The sequence below is a fragment of the Larus michahellis genome, chromosome 1 (assembly GCF_964199755.1).
Source record: "Larus michahellis chromosome 1, bLarMic1.1, whole genome shotgun sequence".
In the NCBI taxonomy this organism is placed as follows: Eukaryota; Metazoa; Chordata; class Aves; order Charadriiformes; family Laridae; genus Larus; species Larus michahellis.
The window spans coordinates 91,597,514-91,616,594 of record NC_133896.1 but is presented as its reverse complement, the minus strand read 5'-3'; the positions used below and the strand labels follow the sequence as shown (position 1 = coordinate 91,616,594).

The 19,081-nt window shown below is 51.0% G+C and overlaps 2 protein-coding genes across 3 annotated transcripts; one reads left to right on the top strand and one right to left on the bottom strand.

Moving 5' to 3' along the window:
* Positions 1 to 486: 486 nt before the first annotated feature.
* CDCA3 (cell division cycle associated 3) lies at positions 487 to 3,436 on the bottom strand. Its single transcript, XM_074592312.1, has 5 exons — positions 3,270 to 3,436; positions 3,061 to 3,190; positions 2,774 to 2,983; positions 1,295 to 1,416; positions 487 to 882 (listed from the first exon to the last, which is right to left on the bottom strand). Exons 1-5 carry the CDS (start codon positions 3,381 to 3,383, stop codon positions 742 to 744), a joined length of 717 nt encoding a protein of 238 aa, XP_074448413.1. The 5' UTR covers positions 3,384 to 3,436; the 3' UTR covers positions 487 to 741.
* A 356-nt stretch (positions 3,437 to 3,792) lies between these two features.
* USP5 (ubiquitin specific peptidase 5) lies at positions 3,793 to 18,972 on the top strand. Of its 2 annotated transcripts, none has more exons than XM_074592175.1 (20): positions 3,793 to 3,934; positions 5,414 to 5,539; positions 5,830 to 5,896; positions 8,791 to 8,924; positions 9,231 to 9,376; positions 9,677 to 9,861; positions 10,456 to 10,550; positions 11,055 to 11,248; positions 11,401 to 11,472; positions 12,770 to 12,851; positions 13,064 to 13,189; positions 13,622 to 13,775; positions 14,184 to 14,358; positions 15,726 to 15,814; positions 16,012 to 16,134; positions 16,759 to 16,902; positions 17,059 to 17,204; positions 17,291 to 17,444; positions 18,045 to 18,129; positions 18,302 to 18,972. In XM_074592175.1, exons 1-20 carry the CDS (start codon positions 3,827 to 3,829, stop codon positions 18,393 to 18,395), a joined length of 2,499 nt encoding a protein of 832 aa, XP_074448276.1. In that variant the 5' UTR covers positions 3,793 to 3,826; the 3' UTR covers positions 18,396 to 18,972. The 2 variants fall into 2 exon arrangements, with proteins under 2 accessions (XP_074448276.1, XP_074448266.1); XM_074592165.1 differs by having other exon boundaries at positions 16,012 to 16,203.
* Positions 18,973 to 19,081: the final 109 nt, after the last annotated feature.

The following is a 19,081-nucleotide window of genomic DNA, read 5'->3' as shown; positions in this document are numbered from 1 at the left end:
ACATCTCATCTGCAGGCCTTGCTCTACCTCAAAGGCCCCAGGGTGGGGTGTTCCTCATGTATGTTTTAGAAGAGAAGAGGTTGTAGTGACTTATCAACAGAAGGTAAAGACATTAACACACCATACTATCTCAACCTATTTTGGACCTCACCCTCATGCCAGACCCTTACAATAGGCTGCAGAGCTTTGTATACATTAGTTTCAGGGCAGCGTAGATGCAGCAGAACTCCAGAAGGGACACTAGATAGATACATCAGTCTCCTGCACAGAGCTGCAGCTTCCCAGCCCACTGTGTAGTACGTGGGTTCAGGGTCAGACCCTCCTCAGCACAGGTCTATGGTGGCACGTTACAGGCAGGGGACATCAGAGTTTTAGGGCTAATGGAAGGTTGAACTATTTGTCCCTGAATCCTTGTCCCCAAAGAAAACATTGCACTGGGCAAGCAGGGGACTCCTACTGTCCTATCAGGACACAGATACAGTCAACTAATGTTTATATAAATTTATTCGCTACAGGTAAAAACTCTACAGTAAGTCAATACAGATGATATACAATAGAAGAGCCAAAGTCTGTACTGTACATAAGACACACAAAGAGAGATAGTGTGCTCTTTCCCCAACAGGGATAGGCGAGAAGAGCGACCACAAGTCTGGAGTTTCAGTCTGTTGCAGGATTTCTCACCCCTAGAAGACTCTCAAAACATAGAAGTAAATTACAGCAAGATCTTCAAAAAGCAAATATCTAGTTCTCCACAAAAGGACACTGTTGGTTCTCTTTGTTCAAGTTACTCCAAGCACAGTTCCCAGATTTGACACTCCTGCTTAGATCCATTGTCACTTCCTTCTTCTCCCCAAGGTTCTCTCCCAAGACATGCCTCTTACCCTAGAGAAATTAAAAAAAAAAACAAACAACCCCAAACATACAGTGTAAAACACAACCTAATTGAGGGTTAGTTAGTTCTCAGTGGAACATGTAGCCCATTTTCAGGCCATTCGTCTTTGGCTCTCTTATGAAAGTATCTAAGAGCGATGGACTTCTTTCTACGGCCTGAAGAGAAAGGATGCATTGAAATGGGCAATATCATCATAAGGCCAAAGATACAGACATTGAACAAGACTTGGAGGCATCCAGGGACAGAACTGAACCACAGAAAAATACTTCTGAAGTTACTAGGCTCTACAGGCCTAGGAGGCCACAGTTCTAAACTGGGGCCCTACAAAATACAGCATTGAAGGATTTGTGGGGTTTTTTTCAGCCCATTCTCCCTCCCAGAGTATGAATCAATAAGCTTTACCTGGCGAGGTGCAGGAGCACTGGGGGAATTATCATCTTGGAGGATGCTGAGGGGAGAGCGGCCAGTTCCACCAGATGTTGCCATGATTTTGTTGTTGGTCTTGCGTCTTACAGGCTTGCTCCCTAGTGACAGAAGGAAACATGTCAGTTTGTCATGACAGGAGTACAGGGTCCTGGATTTTAAATGTGTCCTGGCCTTCATGATCTAGCTTGCTTGCCTTGCACAGCAAAGATTGTTACCCAAGGACTTCCAGGTAAAGGGATCACAGAAAGGTTGAGGTTGGAAGGGACTTCTGGAAGGGACTTGCTCCAGCAGGGCCACCTAGAACCAGTTGCCTACGACCATGTCCAAATAGCTTTTGAATATCCCCAAGAATGGAGACTCTGTGACCTCTCTGGGCAACCCGCTCCAGTGCTTGGTCATCCTCACTGTGAAAAAAAGTGTTTACTGATGTTAAGAGGAAGTCTCCCGTGTTACAGTTTGTGCCCATTGCCTCTGGTCTCTCACTAGGCACCGCTGAGAAGACCCTGGCTCTCCCTTCCTTACACCCTCCCTTCAGGTGTTTACACATACTAATAGGATGCCCCTGAGCCTTCTCTCCTCCAGGCTGAACAGTTCCAGCTCTCAGCCTCTCCTCATAGGAGAGATGCTCAGCACAGAGTTTTCTGAAACATGATCTATATTAAAGGCTCTCAGCACCACTCACTCATAGCACTTACAAGTGCTTCCCAGCTCTTCCCAAGGAGAAACACCAAGCCCCCACTGAATAGGCCTCCTCAATTACACGCCTGTCTCAGAGAGCGGAAGAGCTGACATTTACCTCTTCAAGAGGTACGTTTACCTCTTGATTTTGACTACCGATTGAAAATGTAATTTTTCAACTCCAGACAGAAAACAGTTTGAATCCTAGAATGGTTTGGGTTGGAAAAGACCTTAACACTCATCTAGTTCCAACCCCCCCTGCCATGGGCAGGGACACCTCCCACTAGACCAGGCTGCTCAAAGCCCCATCCAGCCTGGCCTGGAACACTTCCAGGGATGGGGCACCCACAGCTTCCCTGGGCAACCTGTTCCAGTGCCTCACCACCCTCGTAGTGAAAAATTTCTTCCTGATATCTAACCTAAATCTACCCTCTTCCAGTTTGAAGCCATTACCCCTCATCCTATCACTACATGCCTTTGTAACAAGTCCCTCTCCAGCTGTCTTGTAGGCCTCCTTCAGGTACCGGAAGGCTGCTATAAGGTTTTCCAGAGACCTTATACCTTAGATAGAAGGACAGTTCCCAAAGGAGCCTCCCATCTGCCAGCTGCAGAGCCCCAAGGCCGGGCTACCCGAGGCTGTGGGAGGCAGCTGACCGGAGCAGGGAATGGACAAAGTGTCCGTAAGGAAGCAAGGCTGGAGAAGGCAGAGGCACCACAGGGTGTTGCTACCAGGCCCGGGGGGCTGCGGGTACGTTACTCCCCATACCAACCACTTACCCGAGGAGAAGCCAGGCCCAGCAACGCGGGCTGGCCGAGCCGGGGCCGCGCTGGGAGAGGGTGAAGGTGGCCTCTCCGCTTCTTCCCCCGAGGCGGCGGCCGGAGGCGGGGGGCTCCGCCGGGCCGGCTCCTCCACTGCCGCCGGCTCGGGGGGAGCGGCCTCAGCCCCAAAGGCTTCGCTGAGCTGCTTCACCAGGTGGTCCACGCTGTCTGCCGGGGATGGATGGAGGTCGGGGTGAGCCGCCGGGCTAGGCCGGGCAGCCCACCCCTCCCGCGGCCTCACTCACCACTCGAGACGGCTCTCATGGGCGTGCGGGAGATACCGGGCGTGGGCGAGCGCGGGTCCCGGTCCTGGCCGGTGCCCGCCGCCGGCTCAGCGGGGGCGGGCTGCGGGCTACCCACCGGGGAGCTCACCACCTGCGGGAGAGAGCAGGCGTAGGGGCGGCGGACCGTGGCCGCCGAGACCGGCCGGCAGGAGGGGAAGGAGGACTCCTACCTCGATGGGCGTCCGCAGGATGCCGGCGCTGGGCGAGCGGGGGTCGCGGAGGTGCGCCAGGTGCTTGTTATGGGGGGCGGTGGGGGTAGCCGGGGCGCTGCCGGAGACCCCCATGGCGGCGGCGGTCGCCCGGCCGCGCTACTTGCCCCGCCCCACCGGCCGACCGCGATTCAAATCTCCCGCGCAACGGGCGACACCGCCCCATTGGCCCCCGCGCGGAGGCGGGGCCAGCCCCTCTCGCCCCGCCCCCCCGGTCTACGGCGGGGATGCGCAGCCCCCGCCTGGCACGTCCCGCCTCGCCCGCCCGCTGTCAATCTTCGGGGAGGTCCCCGCCTTCTCCCCGCTCTATTGGCCGAGGAGCCCGGCACCGCCCCCCGTACAGGCAGAAGACCGGCTGCGATTGGGCCAGCCATCCGGGCGTTGCCCGCCGGCCCTGCCCTCAGCCTCGCTGCCGGCGCGCCCCTGCGGCGCGGGATTGGCCAGAGCCCGCCTGACCAAGCTGGGCTCTGATTGGTTAGGGTGGGGCGCCGTGGGCGGTGCCGCAGTGAGCCGCTGTCATGGCGGAGCTGAGCGAGGCGCTGCTCTCGGTGTTGCCGTCCATCCGGGTGCCCAAGGCCGGCGACCGGGTCCACAAGGACGAGTGCGCCTTTTCCTTTGACACGCCGGTAAGCCCGCCCTGCCGCCGGCCCGCCTGCTCGCCCGCCCCGCCGGCCTGAACCCCCTGCCCCGGCCCGCTCCCGGCCCACCCGCCCGCCGGGGGCGCCGCCCGCGCGGGGCGCCATGGGACTTGTGGTTCCCCGGCGGCCGGGCCGGCCCAAGGCCGGGCGGAGCGCGGGGCCCCCGGGGACTACAGCGCCCGGCGTGCTCCGCGCCGCGCCCCGCCCGGCCGCCCCGGCGCGATGGGGGCTGTAGTTCTGGGACTGGAGCGGGCGTGGGCAGGTTGCTCGCCCCCTTCGGCTCCGCTTTCCTGGAGAGCGGGTGCCCCCCGACATCACCCTCCGCTGCCGGGACTTGTAGTCCGGTGTGGGGTCGGGGCGTGCCTCGGGCCCGGCCCTTGGCGGCGGCGGGGGCTGCGGGCCGGGGGTCCCGCCCTGCCCGGGTCTGAGCTGCCCCTCTCGGCCTCACCGCGTGGTGTGGCTGGGCAGGCGGAGGGGCGAGTCGGTGCTGTGTCATTAAGATGGCAGTGGTCCCTTCTCCGGCCGTCTCCACCCCGCCGGCAACCCTGCTCCTCCCTCCCTATCCCCGCCTGGCCTAGGCGGACCTGGGGAGGCCCAGGCGGCAGGAGGGCGAGGTGCCCCCCTTGGCCACCTCCGCAGGCGCCCGTCCAGGCTGTGCCCCGGGCCACCTGAAGAAATGGGCTGCAGCTGGAAGATACGGGTCCTTGGAGAAAGGAGCACACGGCAGCCCTGCCCTCTTTCCCTTCCTGAGCCCCACGGTGATGCCTGTCCATGTGCTCCCCGCCCTGACGCTGTCCCAGCTGGTTCATGTTGGGAAGCAGGCTGAGGCCTTCTTGCTGGTTTGCCTCTTTTCCTGCCCCTGCACTTGGGTTCCTTGCCTCCTCAGTTTAAAACGAGTATGTCTGCTGAGTGAGCGTGGCGTTTTCTGGGTGCTTGTGGGATGAGGAGGGCTCATTCTGTATCCGTCTCGGAGCACTCACAAGCTTTTGAACACAGCAGCAAAAATAAACAGTGGTCTGCTAACCTTCCTCACACTGTAGTTTGGCAGAGTTCCCTATGGCACTGGGAGTTACTCTTGTAGACAGGGTGGCACGGTTTTGTTGGTCCTGATTGTACCGCAGTCTGAACGTGTGAACTGTGCATGATAAGGACTTTTTGCGAAATAAGCTTCTGAGGAATCTCGCTCAGGCTTTCCTGATTCAGTAGCATCCTGCCGTAAATGAACAGGCAAAGAGGTTTTCAAATACGTCATCTTGACAGGAGTACCTGTTCTTCTGGGACAGCCAGACTGGGGCTTGCCGGCTTATTTCAGACTAGCTAATAAGTGACTGGTACGTAGGAATGAGCTGTAGCCATGATTTAATGACTAGTGAATAGTGTTCCTAGAGGTAAGTCTGTGTCTGTCCTAGCTGCTGGAATGGCATTCTTTACCATCTCCCTTCAGTTTTTATCTCTCCTTCCTGCCAGGAGTCAGATGGCGGCTTGTATATCTGCATGAACACGTTCCTGGGCTTTGGGAAGCAATATGTGGAAAAGCACTATCAGAAAACAGGCCAACGGGTCTACCTGCACCTCAAAAGAACACGTAAACCGGTAAAAAATAAAAATACATACAATCAAACTTGTTTTGAAATTGAGAGCTGGTATGTGTCTCTGTATTCAATCAGATACAGTTTTCTCTCCTCAAATGTAACTTGTGTTTTTCTTGGTGAATTGAGGTACACCAGTTCTTCAGCTCTGCTTATGCTAAATTGTTGTATGGGTTGCCGATGCTATTTCTGCCACTTTCTGGTTTTAGAGTAGCTTAATTTCAGTCCTTAGGGCTTGCCACAGCTTGCCTGTCCCCCTAACTCTAATTTCCCTATTTCTTCTCAATGAAATAGAAGGAAGAAGACACCAACACGAGTGCTGGGGACCCCCCACGGAAGAAACCAACTCGCTTGGCTATTGGTAAGAAAGCATTTGTGTATGATATCGCCTTTGTTGTTTTGGGCCAGTCCTTTGGAGCTGCCCGGCTTCGTGGCACGTTGCTTTTCCCTTTCCTCTTCTGCACTAGTTGAACCTAGTATCCCTGACTGAATTCAGACTTCGTGTTTTCTATTGTGTCTTAGGTGGGCAGTTTCAGCAAAACAGGTGTTGAGGTGGTAGTTTTGTGCTGTATTCAAAGTTGCATCATGTTTTCTGTAGGTAAACGTTTTGCATCCTCTCTTAACTCTCTATGCCTGACTCAGCTTGGGGTGGGTATAACCAGCGTGGGGCTGTTGCTTAATATGGATGTGTGGGGCTGGAGTAAGTTTGAGAAAATGTGTAAGTCTGAGAAAAGTAAGTTTGAAGTTTCTGGTAGAAAAACTATTTTTTAAACTTCTCAGATATTGAACTGGTGTTATTTGTGTAGATGGGGAAGAAATTACTGGTAAATGCTGTATTAACATTTTGTGCTCAATAGTTATTTGGAATACAAGGCTGATACTGGAGGAAATACGTGTGAACATTAAAATATAAAAGCCAAGCCCTTTTTTAGAAGAACAGGGCTGGTATTCCATTACTGTCTTGCACCGGCTGCAAAGGCTGTCATGGAAATCAATGAACATGCTGCTTATTTGGAGCAGTCTCGCCTAGTAATTTCTGAACCATTATGGAGTTCTATAAAGCAGAGCATTGGAACATTTTTTAGCAGTAACAGGTTCTTGGCTGCTGGGAGCTGACCGCTAGAGGGAAATCCAGAACCTGGAACGTGGACGTCTTGCTTTTTGCTCACTTTTTCCCTGTCTGTGCCATTGTGTGGCAGACGTCTGTTGACTCTGCTGCTGCCACAGTGCAAACACCAACATTAAGACTTTCAGCTGCTGCCTGTTGTTATGGTGAGGTGAATGGAGTCCCAAAGGTCACTTCTAGCAAAATTGAGACTAGAATCTACGTTTCTTCAGATAGACAGTGCTTTCATATATATGATTATGCTGCTTTTGCAGAGATAAAGCCCGATCTGCATCATGAGTTACTTCTGCATCCTCAGTTCTATGAAAGTCTTGAGACAAGTGTTGTACCTGGGTCAGCAAATAGCTGCCTCTGATAACAGTTTAGTGGTGTGAATGGAGTGGGCGAAAATAAAAGATTGTATTAGCCCTGTGGTTGATGCAGCGATCTTAAATTCAGGAGAGAGATTTATTTTTTTCCTTTCTTTTAGCTAAACCGTGTTGGTTTAGCTAATCCTGACACAGGAGATTTTTAAAGGTACTAGAAAGAGTAGGAGCAAGATGTCATTGGCTGCAAAATGTAGCCCTTGATCTCTCTGTACCTCAGCTTCCCCCTCCATGGTAAATAATTCTGTAGCGCTTGCTTCCCATGCCCGCATGTTGGTTGGACGACTTTTGGAGTTTGTGGCACTTAGATGCAGCCATGGAGAGGGAGGCGGTGTACCTGCATGGCAAGCTGTTGGCTATGTATGGGGGCAAAAGGGCTAGGAGGCAGTCTGCTGGCTGAAGACCCTCTTCCTCATCTGGAGCTTCAGCAGGTTCATATAGCCACCCTAGGGAACTTCATCAGTCTGTTTTAGAGTTCAGAAATCGTGTAATACCCTGTGTAAAGCCCCTGAGGGATTGGGTATTGCTTTACTCTATGAAGCGATGGCAGGAGATCTCTCTGGGATGTGCTGAAGAGGCACAGGAGAGGATTATCTGGGTATGTCGTTGCATGATGCTGGTGACTGTTTTCAGGTGTTTCTTAAATCACTCTGGCTTGCAGCATCTGCATTCATACGTGGCAGTTTGTGCATAGTCTAAAAAATGTAGGTATTTGAGGGGAGAGTTGTGGGAGATATTGTGGGAACTGGGTATTTATGTTTTAACTAAATGCAGTAATGGTTATCACAACCATGTTGCACACAGGGTTCTTGAGGCTGAGGCATTAAACAGCAAAAACTCCTATTCCCTTCTCGTATTCCCATCTGTTGCTGCCACAGATTTTCAGAGATCTATTGCAGTCACTTTTAAAGAAATAAAGGAAATTCAGTTAAAAAAAAAACATAGGGAGTTAAGGCTGCTAGTAAGCAATGTGTGTCTTCTGCCTGTTTCCTTCTGGGATCTAAGGTGTGAACTCTTGGAGAACAGGAAAGGCCAAGGTTTTTTCCTGAATCTCTGCATAAATCAGAAACTGTTCCCTCCACTGCAGATGTTTTTGCTGAGCACCCATCATGACTCTTGACACCTGGCAAATAACCTGTTATGTATGAAACTCCCATTTCTGTTGCAATCTCTGGAAAGCATGGCTAAGCGGGCATGAGAAACTACAAGCACTGTATCTTTGCTAAGACATTTTCTGTAATTCTAGATGTTCTGGTTTCAGAGGAACTCCTGATTCTCCTTGCTTAAGTTCAGGGCTCTGAACTGTCCTTCCTGGAATAGCCGAGAAGCAGAGCCCGGCTTCTTAAAGATGCTGGTAGGCTAGACATTTGCACAGGATTAGAATATGATCCCCTCATGCACATCTCCATTCATCGTCTTGGATGTACTATGAAGGATGAACAGCAGTGCTTTATCATGACTCTGTTCTGGCCAGTGTCTCTTTAGAGAGGGTATTTTTTCTGGTTGTGGTCAGGGTCTGGAGATTCCTTCTAAGCATCTGTAAAAAGAGCTGGGAAAAGCAGACCTATTGTCACTAGGCTTATATTTGCTACTGTGAAGTCCACACTGCCAGCAGAAACTTTGGAGTCCAGAAATGGAAGAAAAATCGTGGATCATTGATCTGGAGCTTTGCCTTAGTCATGGTGTCTTACTTCATGTAAGCTATGGGTAAAGAAGCTTTGCAAGCTATTTGGTTTTACCTGTTAACACAATTTCTTCCTGTAGGTGTAGAAGGTGGATTTGACATCACAGAGGAAAAGTTTGAATATGACGAAGATGTAAAAATAGTAATTTTCCCAGAGCATTTGGATATTCCTCGTGATGGGCTGGAGGGACTACCAGACATGGTCAGAGACAGGGTATGTTTGCATGGAGAGCTGTGTTTTCTATGGGTAGGGAGGCAATGCGCCCTTGCAGAGAAGCAACTGCTGTCCTGTAAAAGGGATCCTGCAGAGCGGCTGTGAAGTCTCAGCTTGCAGTAAGCAGGATTGTTCTGGACTTATACAGTGCTTTATATTGTGGAGTCCTGGCTTGTGGCTGAGGCTCCTGAATGCTGCCCTAGCACAACTGATTTGCCGATCTGAGCCTAAATGTGGGGTGTTGTGGCACTGGAAGCTTCTTTCCTTCTGCCCTTCATTTTTTTTTTCGTGCTGTCCTAATTCCAGATTGCCAGTGCGGTCGAGGCCATCCTGACAGCAGATTCAGCATCACGGAAGCAGGAGGTGCAGGCTTGGGATGGGGAGGTTCGACGTGTTTCCAAACACGCTTTCTCCCTGCACCAACTTCAGAATGATGTCCGCATCCCACCATGGTGAGCGTAGTACTGAAACTAGCTGTATCGCTCTGTATCCCAGACCCACCCCCATCACCACCTTCTCCTTTCCTGTACTGCAGCAGCAGATGAGACTTCTTTTGTGGGTGTCTGAGTGTGCCTTGTTATAGTAAATTCAGGGGAAATGTCAAAGTAAGGTATTCCAGGATGCTCGGTGTTCTGAAGTAAAAGAGAAATGAGATTGCTTATGCTATAGTCAGTACGTAGTAATGGAGAGGGCTTGGGAGATAGAATCCAAAGGTTTTCACCCTAATCTCTTTTTCTCTGTCTTGTCAATAGTGGCTGGAAGTGCAGCAAGTGTGACATGAGGGAGAACCTGTGGCTGAACATGACGGATGGAGCCATCCTCTGTGGTCGGCGTTATTTTGATGGCAGTGGTGGCAACAATCATGCAGTCGAGCATTATCGGGAAACTGGCTACCCGCTGGCTGTGAAACTGGGAACAATTACTCCTGATGGGGCTGGTGAGAAGGGGGATCCTGTGAGGGTTAGAGACGTCAGACACCAGTCAGGCTGACTGTGGTGTCTGACAAGGGAAGTCAGGGAGGATTTCCTGGAATTAGGCTGGTGTTGCCCATCTTATGATCTGGAACATTCAGTGTCATCTTATCGTGAACTTTCCCACTCTGACCTGCATCCTGTGACGGGCAAAGAACCAACTGATAAAACCTTGCCTTCCTCCTCCCCTCCCTTCTAATTTGGAGGGTTTTAGCAAAGTTATCCAGGTTGCCATCTTATTTTCTGTGGTGGGACGTTTATCAAAGAATTTGGTGTGCAAAGCCTGAGTAGAGAGTATATGGCACAGTAACCCACTTTCCTCACTGCAGACATACATGCGCATCTGTACCTTGATCAATGACAAAGGTGTTTGTCTTGTCACATGTTTTGGAGGACCTCAATATTCTGTCTGTCATGCTGCTCTCCTGAGAAAGGAGAGGAACCCCAACTGCTCAGTTAGTCAAAACTCGGATTTCTGAAAACTGTTCTCTTCATCCAGCAGTGAATGTTAGATCATAGGCCATTATAAGTCTCTCCTTTTCCTCCGTGTTCCTGTGTAGATGTCTACTCCTATGATGAAGATGACATGGTGTTGGATCCCAACCTGGCAGAACACCTTGCTCACTTTGGGATTGACATGCTCAAGATGCAGAAGGTGAGGCGGGGAGGGGGGTAGTCCAAAGGGAGAGAGAAGCAAGTCTGAGGTGTCTTAGCTGGATTCCATCATTCTGTGGCTATGCAGAACCATTCCTGGTCAAGAAACCCTGGTTTTGGTCAGGCAGAGTTATCTTGTCTGCCTCTTTCGTTGCCTTTTTTGCCTTTCTTTCCCGTCTCTTAAGTTTATTTCCTCGGGGTTTTGCATCAGTACTGCGGGCAGGGACGTTCCCAGGTGATGAGCTTTGTTCCCTGGATTCAATGTTAGTATGTGATTTCCATGCCCCTTTATACCAGGTTCAGATTTCTCCCATGTCTATTACCATTCTTCTTTCTGTCCCAGGTATTCAGATATTTGAAAACAATACTTGTACCTTCCTCCTCTTCTAATTTAATAAAACAGAATGGATTTGACTTTATGTTTCTCTACAGTATTGCACTTTTTACACCTCTGACGTTCCCTTGAGTCTTCTTTGAGGGTTTTCCCTGTTCTTTCCCTCCACAGACAGACAAGACAATGACAGAACTGGAAATAGACATGAACCAGCGCATTGGGGAGTGGGAGCTCATCCAGGAGTCTGGTGTGCAGCTCAAGCCCCTCTATGGGCCTGGGTACACTGGTATCCGGAACCTGGGCAACAGTTGCTACCTCAATTCCGTGATGCAGGTGCTTTTCAGTATCCCAGACTTCCAGAGAAAGTAAGTGAGCTTAATCATTCCTTTCCATTAGCCTGGGATCAGTCCAAAGGTCTCCTGGACCTGGGAGCTTCTGTTACAGTAGTCAGGCTCAGAATTGTGTCTTTACTAGATGAACCCGTACATCCCTTAGATTGCTCCGCTTTGCTTTGCAGGTATGTGGACAAGCTGGAGAAGATATTCCAAAGTGCACCCTCGGACCCCACACAGGACTTCAGCACACAAGTGTACGTAGAGTTTTGGTGAGAGAAGGAAGGCTGAGGCTGCCTGGGTGCGTCCCCTCTGCGCTGCTACAGAGTGCTTTGCTGCAGGTTTCTCCCTCGAGCCTCGCCTCTCTGTTTCTGTGTCCATCGCCAGAGACACCGATCCTCAGTGATCAATAAGGATCTAAGCCAAGAAAGTTCAGCTGAATGCCCTAGATGGAGAGGAGAGGGTGCACCTCACTGTTCATGAGAGGCTCTTAAATGTGTTATGTGGGGAACGCAGTACCATCTGTTACCACAGGGGGATTTCTGGTAGGCATATTCTATCTGCGTAACAGCAAAGAGGTACTTGCTCTCTGCAACGGAGAGAGATGGCTAAGAGCAAAGAAATACGTAGATTTAGGCAACTTTATTCTCAGTGGCTAATTTATATATACTTAAAGAGGCTTCCTGCAACAGCAGGAGAATATATGGAAAAAGGAACACAAGATTTGGGAGGGTGTTGCATTTTAAATGCATTAATTCCGTGCTACATCTGCTCTACACCAGCAAAGCAGTATATGGAAGTTTTGGGTGGAGGAACGGAAGGTGGCATTTGTGGAAGGGAGTTCAGCGGTAAGGGAGGATTCTAAATTTGGACGGCCTGGGGTGAGGTGTTCACTGAGGAGGGGATTAAGTTGGGACAGCCAGAAAGATTTTTGCCTGGGCAAAGGGAGGAATTGGTAGGGTTTGGTTCCAGAGAAATGGCAACAGTGATGGGGAAGGACTGCAGTGGGGTGGAAGAGTAGGGAGGGTCTGAGCATAGGAGAAAATCGCTGAATGTTACTTTTGTCCATTAAGTGCCTCACGTGCTCATTCTTGATCTTTCCTCTGGGAAAATGTGATCAGTCTGCTCGCAGCAATGCTATTTCTGGCTCAGACAATTTCACTCTGCCCTGTTGTCTCCTGCACAGTCAGTGCAGCTGATACACTCCTACTTTACCCATCTCAGGCTGCGGCTTAGTTTGGCTGTTACGCAGCTGCTGTATGGCTCAGCACCAGCTGTCCTTCTGTGGGGCAAAGGAAGCTGTTCCTTTATGTTCTCCCCACCGTGCAAGCAATGGTTCAGATTGGTGCCCAGAAGTCCTAGTAACTTTCAAGTCAATGATGTCTCACGCAGACCAAGATAAGATGATCTTGGCTGGCGCAGCAGAGAAAGCCGATCTCTGTGAGACTGGCAGTCCATGGCGGTGTTAAAGCTGGATGGGTTGATGTGGCTCCTGGAGTATGTGGGATTGCAGAAACCTTTGTGATGCTAACAGTGACTTCTTCATCGTTCCAGAGCCAAATTGGGCCACGGACTGCTTTCTGGGGAGTATTCAAAGCCAGCTTCTGCAGATGGGGAACAGCAGCCCGATCAGAAGGTGAAAATTGGATACGGCATCCTCATGATGTGTGTGTTGCATGAAGGATTTTGTGCGTTACATGGGGATGAAGAGAGAACCCTTTCTGAAGACATGTCCTGGGGATCGTTCCAGGGCCCTGTCACCTGAAGAAAAGCATGGCTAAGAGTAGCGTGGTACATGCATGGTTAGCAAATTGTGACCACCTTCCTCTTCCACCTTGTTATTTGCAGGGTATGCAAAATGGCATTGCTCCACGCATGTTTAAGTCCCTCATTGGAAAAGGGCACCCAGAATTTTCCACTAACCGACAGCAGGACGCCCAGGAATTCTTTCTGCACTTCATCAACATGGTGGAGGTAATGGTTGAGTCTGTCTGTCAAATCATGGAAAAGCCCAGCTTTGTTTCCTCCCCAGAGCAGGGGGTGAGGAGCGGAGGTGAGAAGCTGGCAATCGGAGCAGAGGGAGGGAGAGAACACAGAGAAATGGGCCAGCCAGCAGCTGTGGGAGCAGAGAAGGAGAGATGCTTGGCCATGTTTTCAGGGCGGATTCCTTGGAGGAATATCTTTTGGGAATGCACGGCCGGAGATGTAAATTTTCGTCTTTAGGAGCAGGAATGGCATGGGTTCCTGGGGTACAGAAGTTGGCTCTAGTTTAGTCTTTGCTGTCTTTTCCAGTGGACTGGGTACAGAAGTGAATACTCTTTAGCCGTGTCCTCTGTGGAACCGCTGCTACTGCAGATACGTGGTTCTGCCATTCTGATGTTACACCTATCCTTCTAATCTCTCCAGAGGAACTGCCGCAGCTCGGAGAATCCTAATGAGGTCTTCCGCTTTCTGGTGGAGGAGAAGCTGAAGTGCCTGGCCACAGAAAAGGTGAAATATACCCAGCGTGTGGACTATATCATGCAGCTGCCCGTGCCCATGGACGCTGCACTCAACAAAGGTCAGTAATGTGCCAAGGCCAGAACAGTAGCAAACATTATGTTTGGATGTTGTACTTTTATTACAAAACTCCTTAAATGAGAAAGGGACTTCCTCAAGGACTGGCTTTGCCGTTTCTGAAGCCAGATCGATCCTTCACCTGCTTTTGTGGGATCGGGCTGATTTCTTCAGAGGTGGTGTGACACGATGATGTCCCTCTAGAACCTTTCCCTCTGACGCCACAAGCTGGGCTGTGATTCAACAGCAAAATAGGACTGCAGTAGCAGAACCAGTGCTCTGGAAGACATCGTCCACTTTGTGCTCCATTCTTGATGGCCTCTACAGGCCTATTCTGCCTCTGCGTGTAGCTTACGCAGTTGCTTTGTGGGTACCTAGGGGTGGTCCTTGACTCCTCTGCTTTATTCTCTAGATGAACTACTGGAATATGAGGAGAAGAAGCGGCAGGCAGAGGAGGAGAAGCAGCCACTGCCCGAGCTGGTGCGAGCCAAGGTGCCTTTCAGCTCCTGCCTAGAAGCCTATGGAGCTCCAGAGCAGGTGGACGATTTCTGGAGCACAGCCTTGCAGGCCAAGTCTGTGGCTCTCAAGTGAGTGTGTGCGAGTTACCCGCTAGGCTATGACGAACAGGCAATAGCTGCATCTTTGGGGCCTTCTTTCGGTTGCTTGGGGAAGAAGCGTGACCAAAGCTTTGTAGTCCCCCACAGCCTGGACCCACAGAACATTGAAGCAGAGAGGGAACCAGTCTGTCGGTGCTGGAGTCATTGCCCCCAAGGGATCACAGTGAGCAGAAGAGCAGTGCTAGTGAAACCCTTACTGTCAGATTTCAGTTGCTGAGGGACTACAAAAATACAGTGATATTCCAGAAAACTAACAGCTTTTATTCTAATTTCAAAATTCACCTTTAAAATCAGTACTGACAGTGTGGTGACACTGGTCTTGCTTGGTCTCTAAAAATTCTTTAAAGGAAGTTTTTAGCTATAAAAGTTTGAGCAAAACACTGAGTGCAACAGACGTGTGTTATTTTAAAGAACGCTAACTTAAATGCTAATAGCAAGGTTTAAAAAACAGTTTTCATTTTTCTGGCTGCCTGCAGCGCATGCGACAGTGCAAAGGTGTAGTGAGAAGATTACAAACTTATGCGGCTTCCTGCTGGGCTGCTACTGACCGTCCTGCAATGAAAGAGCAATCCTCAAAGAACTGGAAATAGTTTTCCAACAAATATTCTATCATTAAGCAATAGCTACTGTAAACAAACAGTCAGTCACACAGTCATATTGAAAAGTAACATTTTGTTCTGCTTTTAAGTAGTGAGTTGTGTTCAAACACTTTGTAAGAATTAGGATTGAAGATGTACCGTTGCTTAAATTAATTTTATGGCATGTTACAATTATCCCCCGGTAATAAGTATCTGTCTTTCTTACTGCTGCTTCTCCTTTCACAAACATTCCCCCCTGTTTCATAGATTCCAGACACCCTCTCTCTCAAAGTGTCTAACTAAATAATGTTCAATCAAATTCAGTTAGCTTAAAATTCACTGCATTTGCTTTGTATCCAAAGAAGTGCTCTCGTGCTTGAAAGCTTGTCAGTTCCTGCAGCTGTGTCTGTTGGTCTAATAAAAGATGTTATTTTTTCTGCATTCCTCAAGGGTTAGACTTTTAGTTAAAAGCTGAGGAGGCTTGTAAAATACAGGATTGGAGGGTAGAGAACACGTACTGTTTTTCCTCATCCCCCCAAGTTTTCGTACATGCTTCATTCTGTCTCATCTGGTCAGAGCACCTGCTTTAGAAATAGTTCTGTGTTTGAAGAGCTTTCAGCTCAGCGTAGGAGGGCTGCACAGAGCTGGGTATCCCCCCCGTAGGACATGCCTCCACCCTACTCGCTGATGTCTCGAATCCGCTAGGTGCCCTCGATCATTGCTGACAAAGTATTTATAAGTATTATTTGTCTCTTTCAGAACAACACGGTTCGCCTCTTTCCCGGATTATCTGGTGATCCAGATCAAGAAATTCACTTTCGGTCTGGACTGGGTGCCCAAAAAGCTTGGTAAGAAGGATGAGAAGTACGGAGCATATAGGTATTTGGTGTCATATGTGGGTATTGCGGTCATTACTGCAAACTACCCCAAAAGGAGCTGCAGACTGTAGAGTATTGCATCCCCAGGGACATTCCCTTTTAGATCTCCCAACCGAGTCCTTTGTTTCTGCCCCAACGGGGAGGCTGAGCAAGACTGTGTCTTGCAGACGTCTCCATTGAAATGCCAGAGGAGCTGGACATCTCTGCACTGCAGGGAACAGGGCTGCAAGACGGAGAAGAAGAAATGCCAGACATCGCACCCCCACTGGTGACACCAGACGAGCCCAAAGGTAGCCTGGGGTTCTATGGCAACGAGGACGACGACTCCTTCTGCTCCCCTCACTTCTCCTCTCCGACATGTTAGTGATTCTCCTCCTCTCTTCCTGATGCCTGACTCATCTCCTTGCTCTCCTTGTCTTGTCTCCTGTGCTAGTGGTTTCCCACCTGCTCGGCCTTTCCCTGTCCCTCTGTCAGCGAATGCCGTCTCCCTCCCTTGCGCGCCCGTTATGCAAGGGTGTTATGCAAGGGACCTTCTTGATTCCTGTTTCACGGAAGACGGGGAGGTGGCATGTCTAGTGCAATTAAAGGGGGCCAGAGCTGGGGATTTATACAAAATTTAACTGGTAGAGGTATTTTATTTTCACAAAACACAGTGGGAGGTGGGGTTTGGAAGCTAGGGAAGAGCCAGTGTGCTCCTGAGTTCGTGAGTTGAATCCTTTCATTCCCCGGGGTGCCTGTGTGTGAGACTGCGCTTCTGAAGACGACAGGTAGCAAAGGATGAAAAGAGCAGAGGGACACAACTTGCGTGAAACAAAGCCAGGAGATGGTGGCTGGAGGGCCTGTGTGACACTGCAAAAAATGGAGCAGGCAGGGCTGGGTGGGAGTGGGTGGCTCTAATCTCTGTTTTCCCACAGCACCCATGCTGGATGAGTCGGTGATTATCCAGCTAGTGGAGATGGGCTTTCCCATGGATGCCTGCCGCAAAGCCGTGTATTACACAGGGAACAGCGGGGTTGAGGCTGCCATGAACTGGGTCATGTCACATATGGATGATCCAGGTATGAGACCACGTGGCCGTGGTGAAGCTTATTGCCCCTGGGCCATTGTACTTCCTGTCCCACTGCTGTGGTGCGAAGCTGAAGTAGTTGGGACCCCAGACTATCCCTTTTGGAGAGATCTAACTGCTCTGAGGTGTGTGCTGTTTCCTGCTGCAGACTTTGCTAACCCGTTAGTTCTCCCTGGATCCAGTGGACCAGGATCAACTATTGCCTGCCCAGACCCTCCTTCAGAAGACAGCGTGGCCACCATTGTCTCCATGGGCTTCTCCCGGGACCAGGCTATGAAAGCGCTTAGAGCCACGGTGAGAGGCATGGCTGATGTCAGAGGGAAAGGATAGTCTCAGGAGCAGGCATTCCTAAGTTCACAGTCTTCTTTTCTTCCTTCCAGAATAACAGTCTGGAGCGTGCTGTGGATTGGATCTTCAGTCACATTGATGACCTTGATGCAGAAGCTGCTATGGATATCTCAGAGGGGCGCTCGGCAGCGGAGTCCATCTCTGAATCTGTCCCTGTGGGTCCTAAAGTGCGCGATGGGCCTGGAAGTGAGTTCCAAGCAGTAGGAATATTGATTTGGGGCTGCAAACTCTACATGGCTTTGTCCTCCCTAATCCATGCAGTAGTACCTGCCACAGAGCCGGTCTGGTTGTTGAGCTGGAAGCAGGGAGGAAAAGGAGAGGGATGGCAATGTCGGGCTGGGGGTCACCTGGAAGCTGGTAAGAGAGAGGCAGAGTCAGGTGAAAGACGGGAAGGGCTGTGCTTCTTTCTCCCAGTCGTCCTGGGATGGTTTTCTGTTCCCATTGAACAACCAGGTTGCAGTCTCTGTGCAGAATCAGTGCCGCGCTGCTGGGTACCACAGGGAGGGGGAATCCCTGCTGTTAGCCACCCGGCACCCGTGGGCCAAATCAGCAGTTGGAAGAGAGAAGGCCAAGTGGCGGTTACCATCTCCTGTTTCCCTGTTTGGCCTTGAGATTTGGCCTTTCCTGTTTGGCCTTGAGACCACATCCTCACAGACCCACTTCTAAATTACAACCCAGCAGAGGCTCCTTCAGGGATCCTTTTCTAGAGAGGGCCTTGCACAGGGTGTTTTGGGGTAAGATGCCTGCCTTTCCCTGACCGCTCCTCTCTTCCCTCCTTCTCTCAAGAATATCAGCTGTTTGCCTTCATCAGCCACATGGGCACTTCGACTATGTGCGGACACTACGTTTGTCACATCAAGAAAGAGGGCAGGTAAGAAGGATTTCACAGCGTAAGGGGGATCTGAGGTACAGCTTTAGATCACTGTCCTCCCCCCTTTCTTCAGAGGACTTGGGGGGTCGGGGATGAGAGTAGGCAAGGAGCATCAAGTCATGTCTTGGCTACGGAACAGTGTCCCTGAGCTCCCCCCTTCTGTCTGTTGCAGGTGGGTGATCTACAATGACCAGAAAGTCTGTGCTTCTGAGAAGCCCCCCAAGGATCTGGGCTACATCTACTTCTACCAGCGGATCCCCAGCTAGAACATCCTCTCGCTGTGTGTGGTGGGGGCAGAGTGGGCTGAAGACACTGGGGGGGGAAGAGGGTGGGGGCCGTGAGGATGAGAGCAGGGTCCTTCTCAGAGGGCCTTCCTCTTTCCCCACTGGTCCCTTCTCCGTGGAGACACACGTGGAGACAAGAGTCCCCTGACTAAAAGACTGGACATGAGTGAAGGGGGTCGGGAGGGGGGGGATGGGGGGGTGGGGAATGTCTGTTTCTGTAGGAAATGTCCTCACTGTCCCCACCCCCGTGTGACACACAGCCCTAGTGCTTCGCTGCTTGGGGGGATGAGGCCACCTGCGTGGTGGGATGATGCCACCTCCTAGCTGTCCCGGAGGGGAGGAGGGGGCTTGTGTGTACCTGTGGCTTGTGTAGGGGTGGGCGGGGGGCAGCGTTTCTCCTGCCCAGCCTGTGGGGCGCAGGGTGGGCAACCAGGTGGGCCACGAGCAGGGTGGGTGGGCGTGGGGGTGTGCGTGTGTGTGTGTCCCCCTTCCCCCTTGTGTGCCCTTTACATGCCAAAATACACCAGGGACAAAATAAAAGTCGAAATACCCCCCCCGGTTTCTGCCTGCCCTCTGCATCGCTGGGGCCCTCCGGCCTCCTGGGGCGTGAGCGCCGGTGCTGCGGCAGAGACGATCCCCCCCCAGCGCAGCGTCCGCCGGGAGCGCCG

What these genes read in the sequence shown, in the direction of transcription:
- CDCA3 (XM_074592312.1), bottom strand. Translation starts at nt 3,383, where the DNA reads ATGGGGGTCTCCGGCAGCGCCCCGGCTACCCCCACCGCCCCCCATAAC. An exon ending in TCCTGCGGACGCCCATCGAG is followed by an intron (nt 3,191 to 3,269) that starts GTAGGAGTCCTC and finishes TCTCTCCCGCAG; the next exon opens with GTGGTGAGCTCCCCGGTGGG. An exon ending in CATGAGAGCCGTCTCGAGTG is followed by an intron (nt 2,984 to 3,060) that starts GTGAGTGAGGCC and finishes CATCCCCGGCAG; the next exon opens with ACAGCGTGGACCACCTGGTG.
- USP5 (XM_074592165.1), top strand. Translation starts at nt 3,827, where the DNA reads ATGGCGGAGCTGAGCGAGGCGCTGCTCTCGGTGTTGCCGTCCATCCGG. An exon ending in CTGGGTGCCCAAAAAGCTTG is followed by an intron (nt 15,815 to 16,011) that starts GTAAGAAGGATG and finishes TGTGTCTTGCAG; the next exon opens with ACGTCTCCATTGAAATGCCA. An exon ending in AGTGCGCGATGGGCCTGGAA is followed by an intron (nt 17,445 to 18,044) that starts GTGAGTTCCAAG and finishes CCTTCTCTCAAG; the next exon opens with AATATCAGCTGTTTGCCTTC.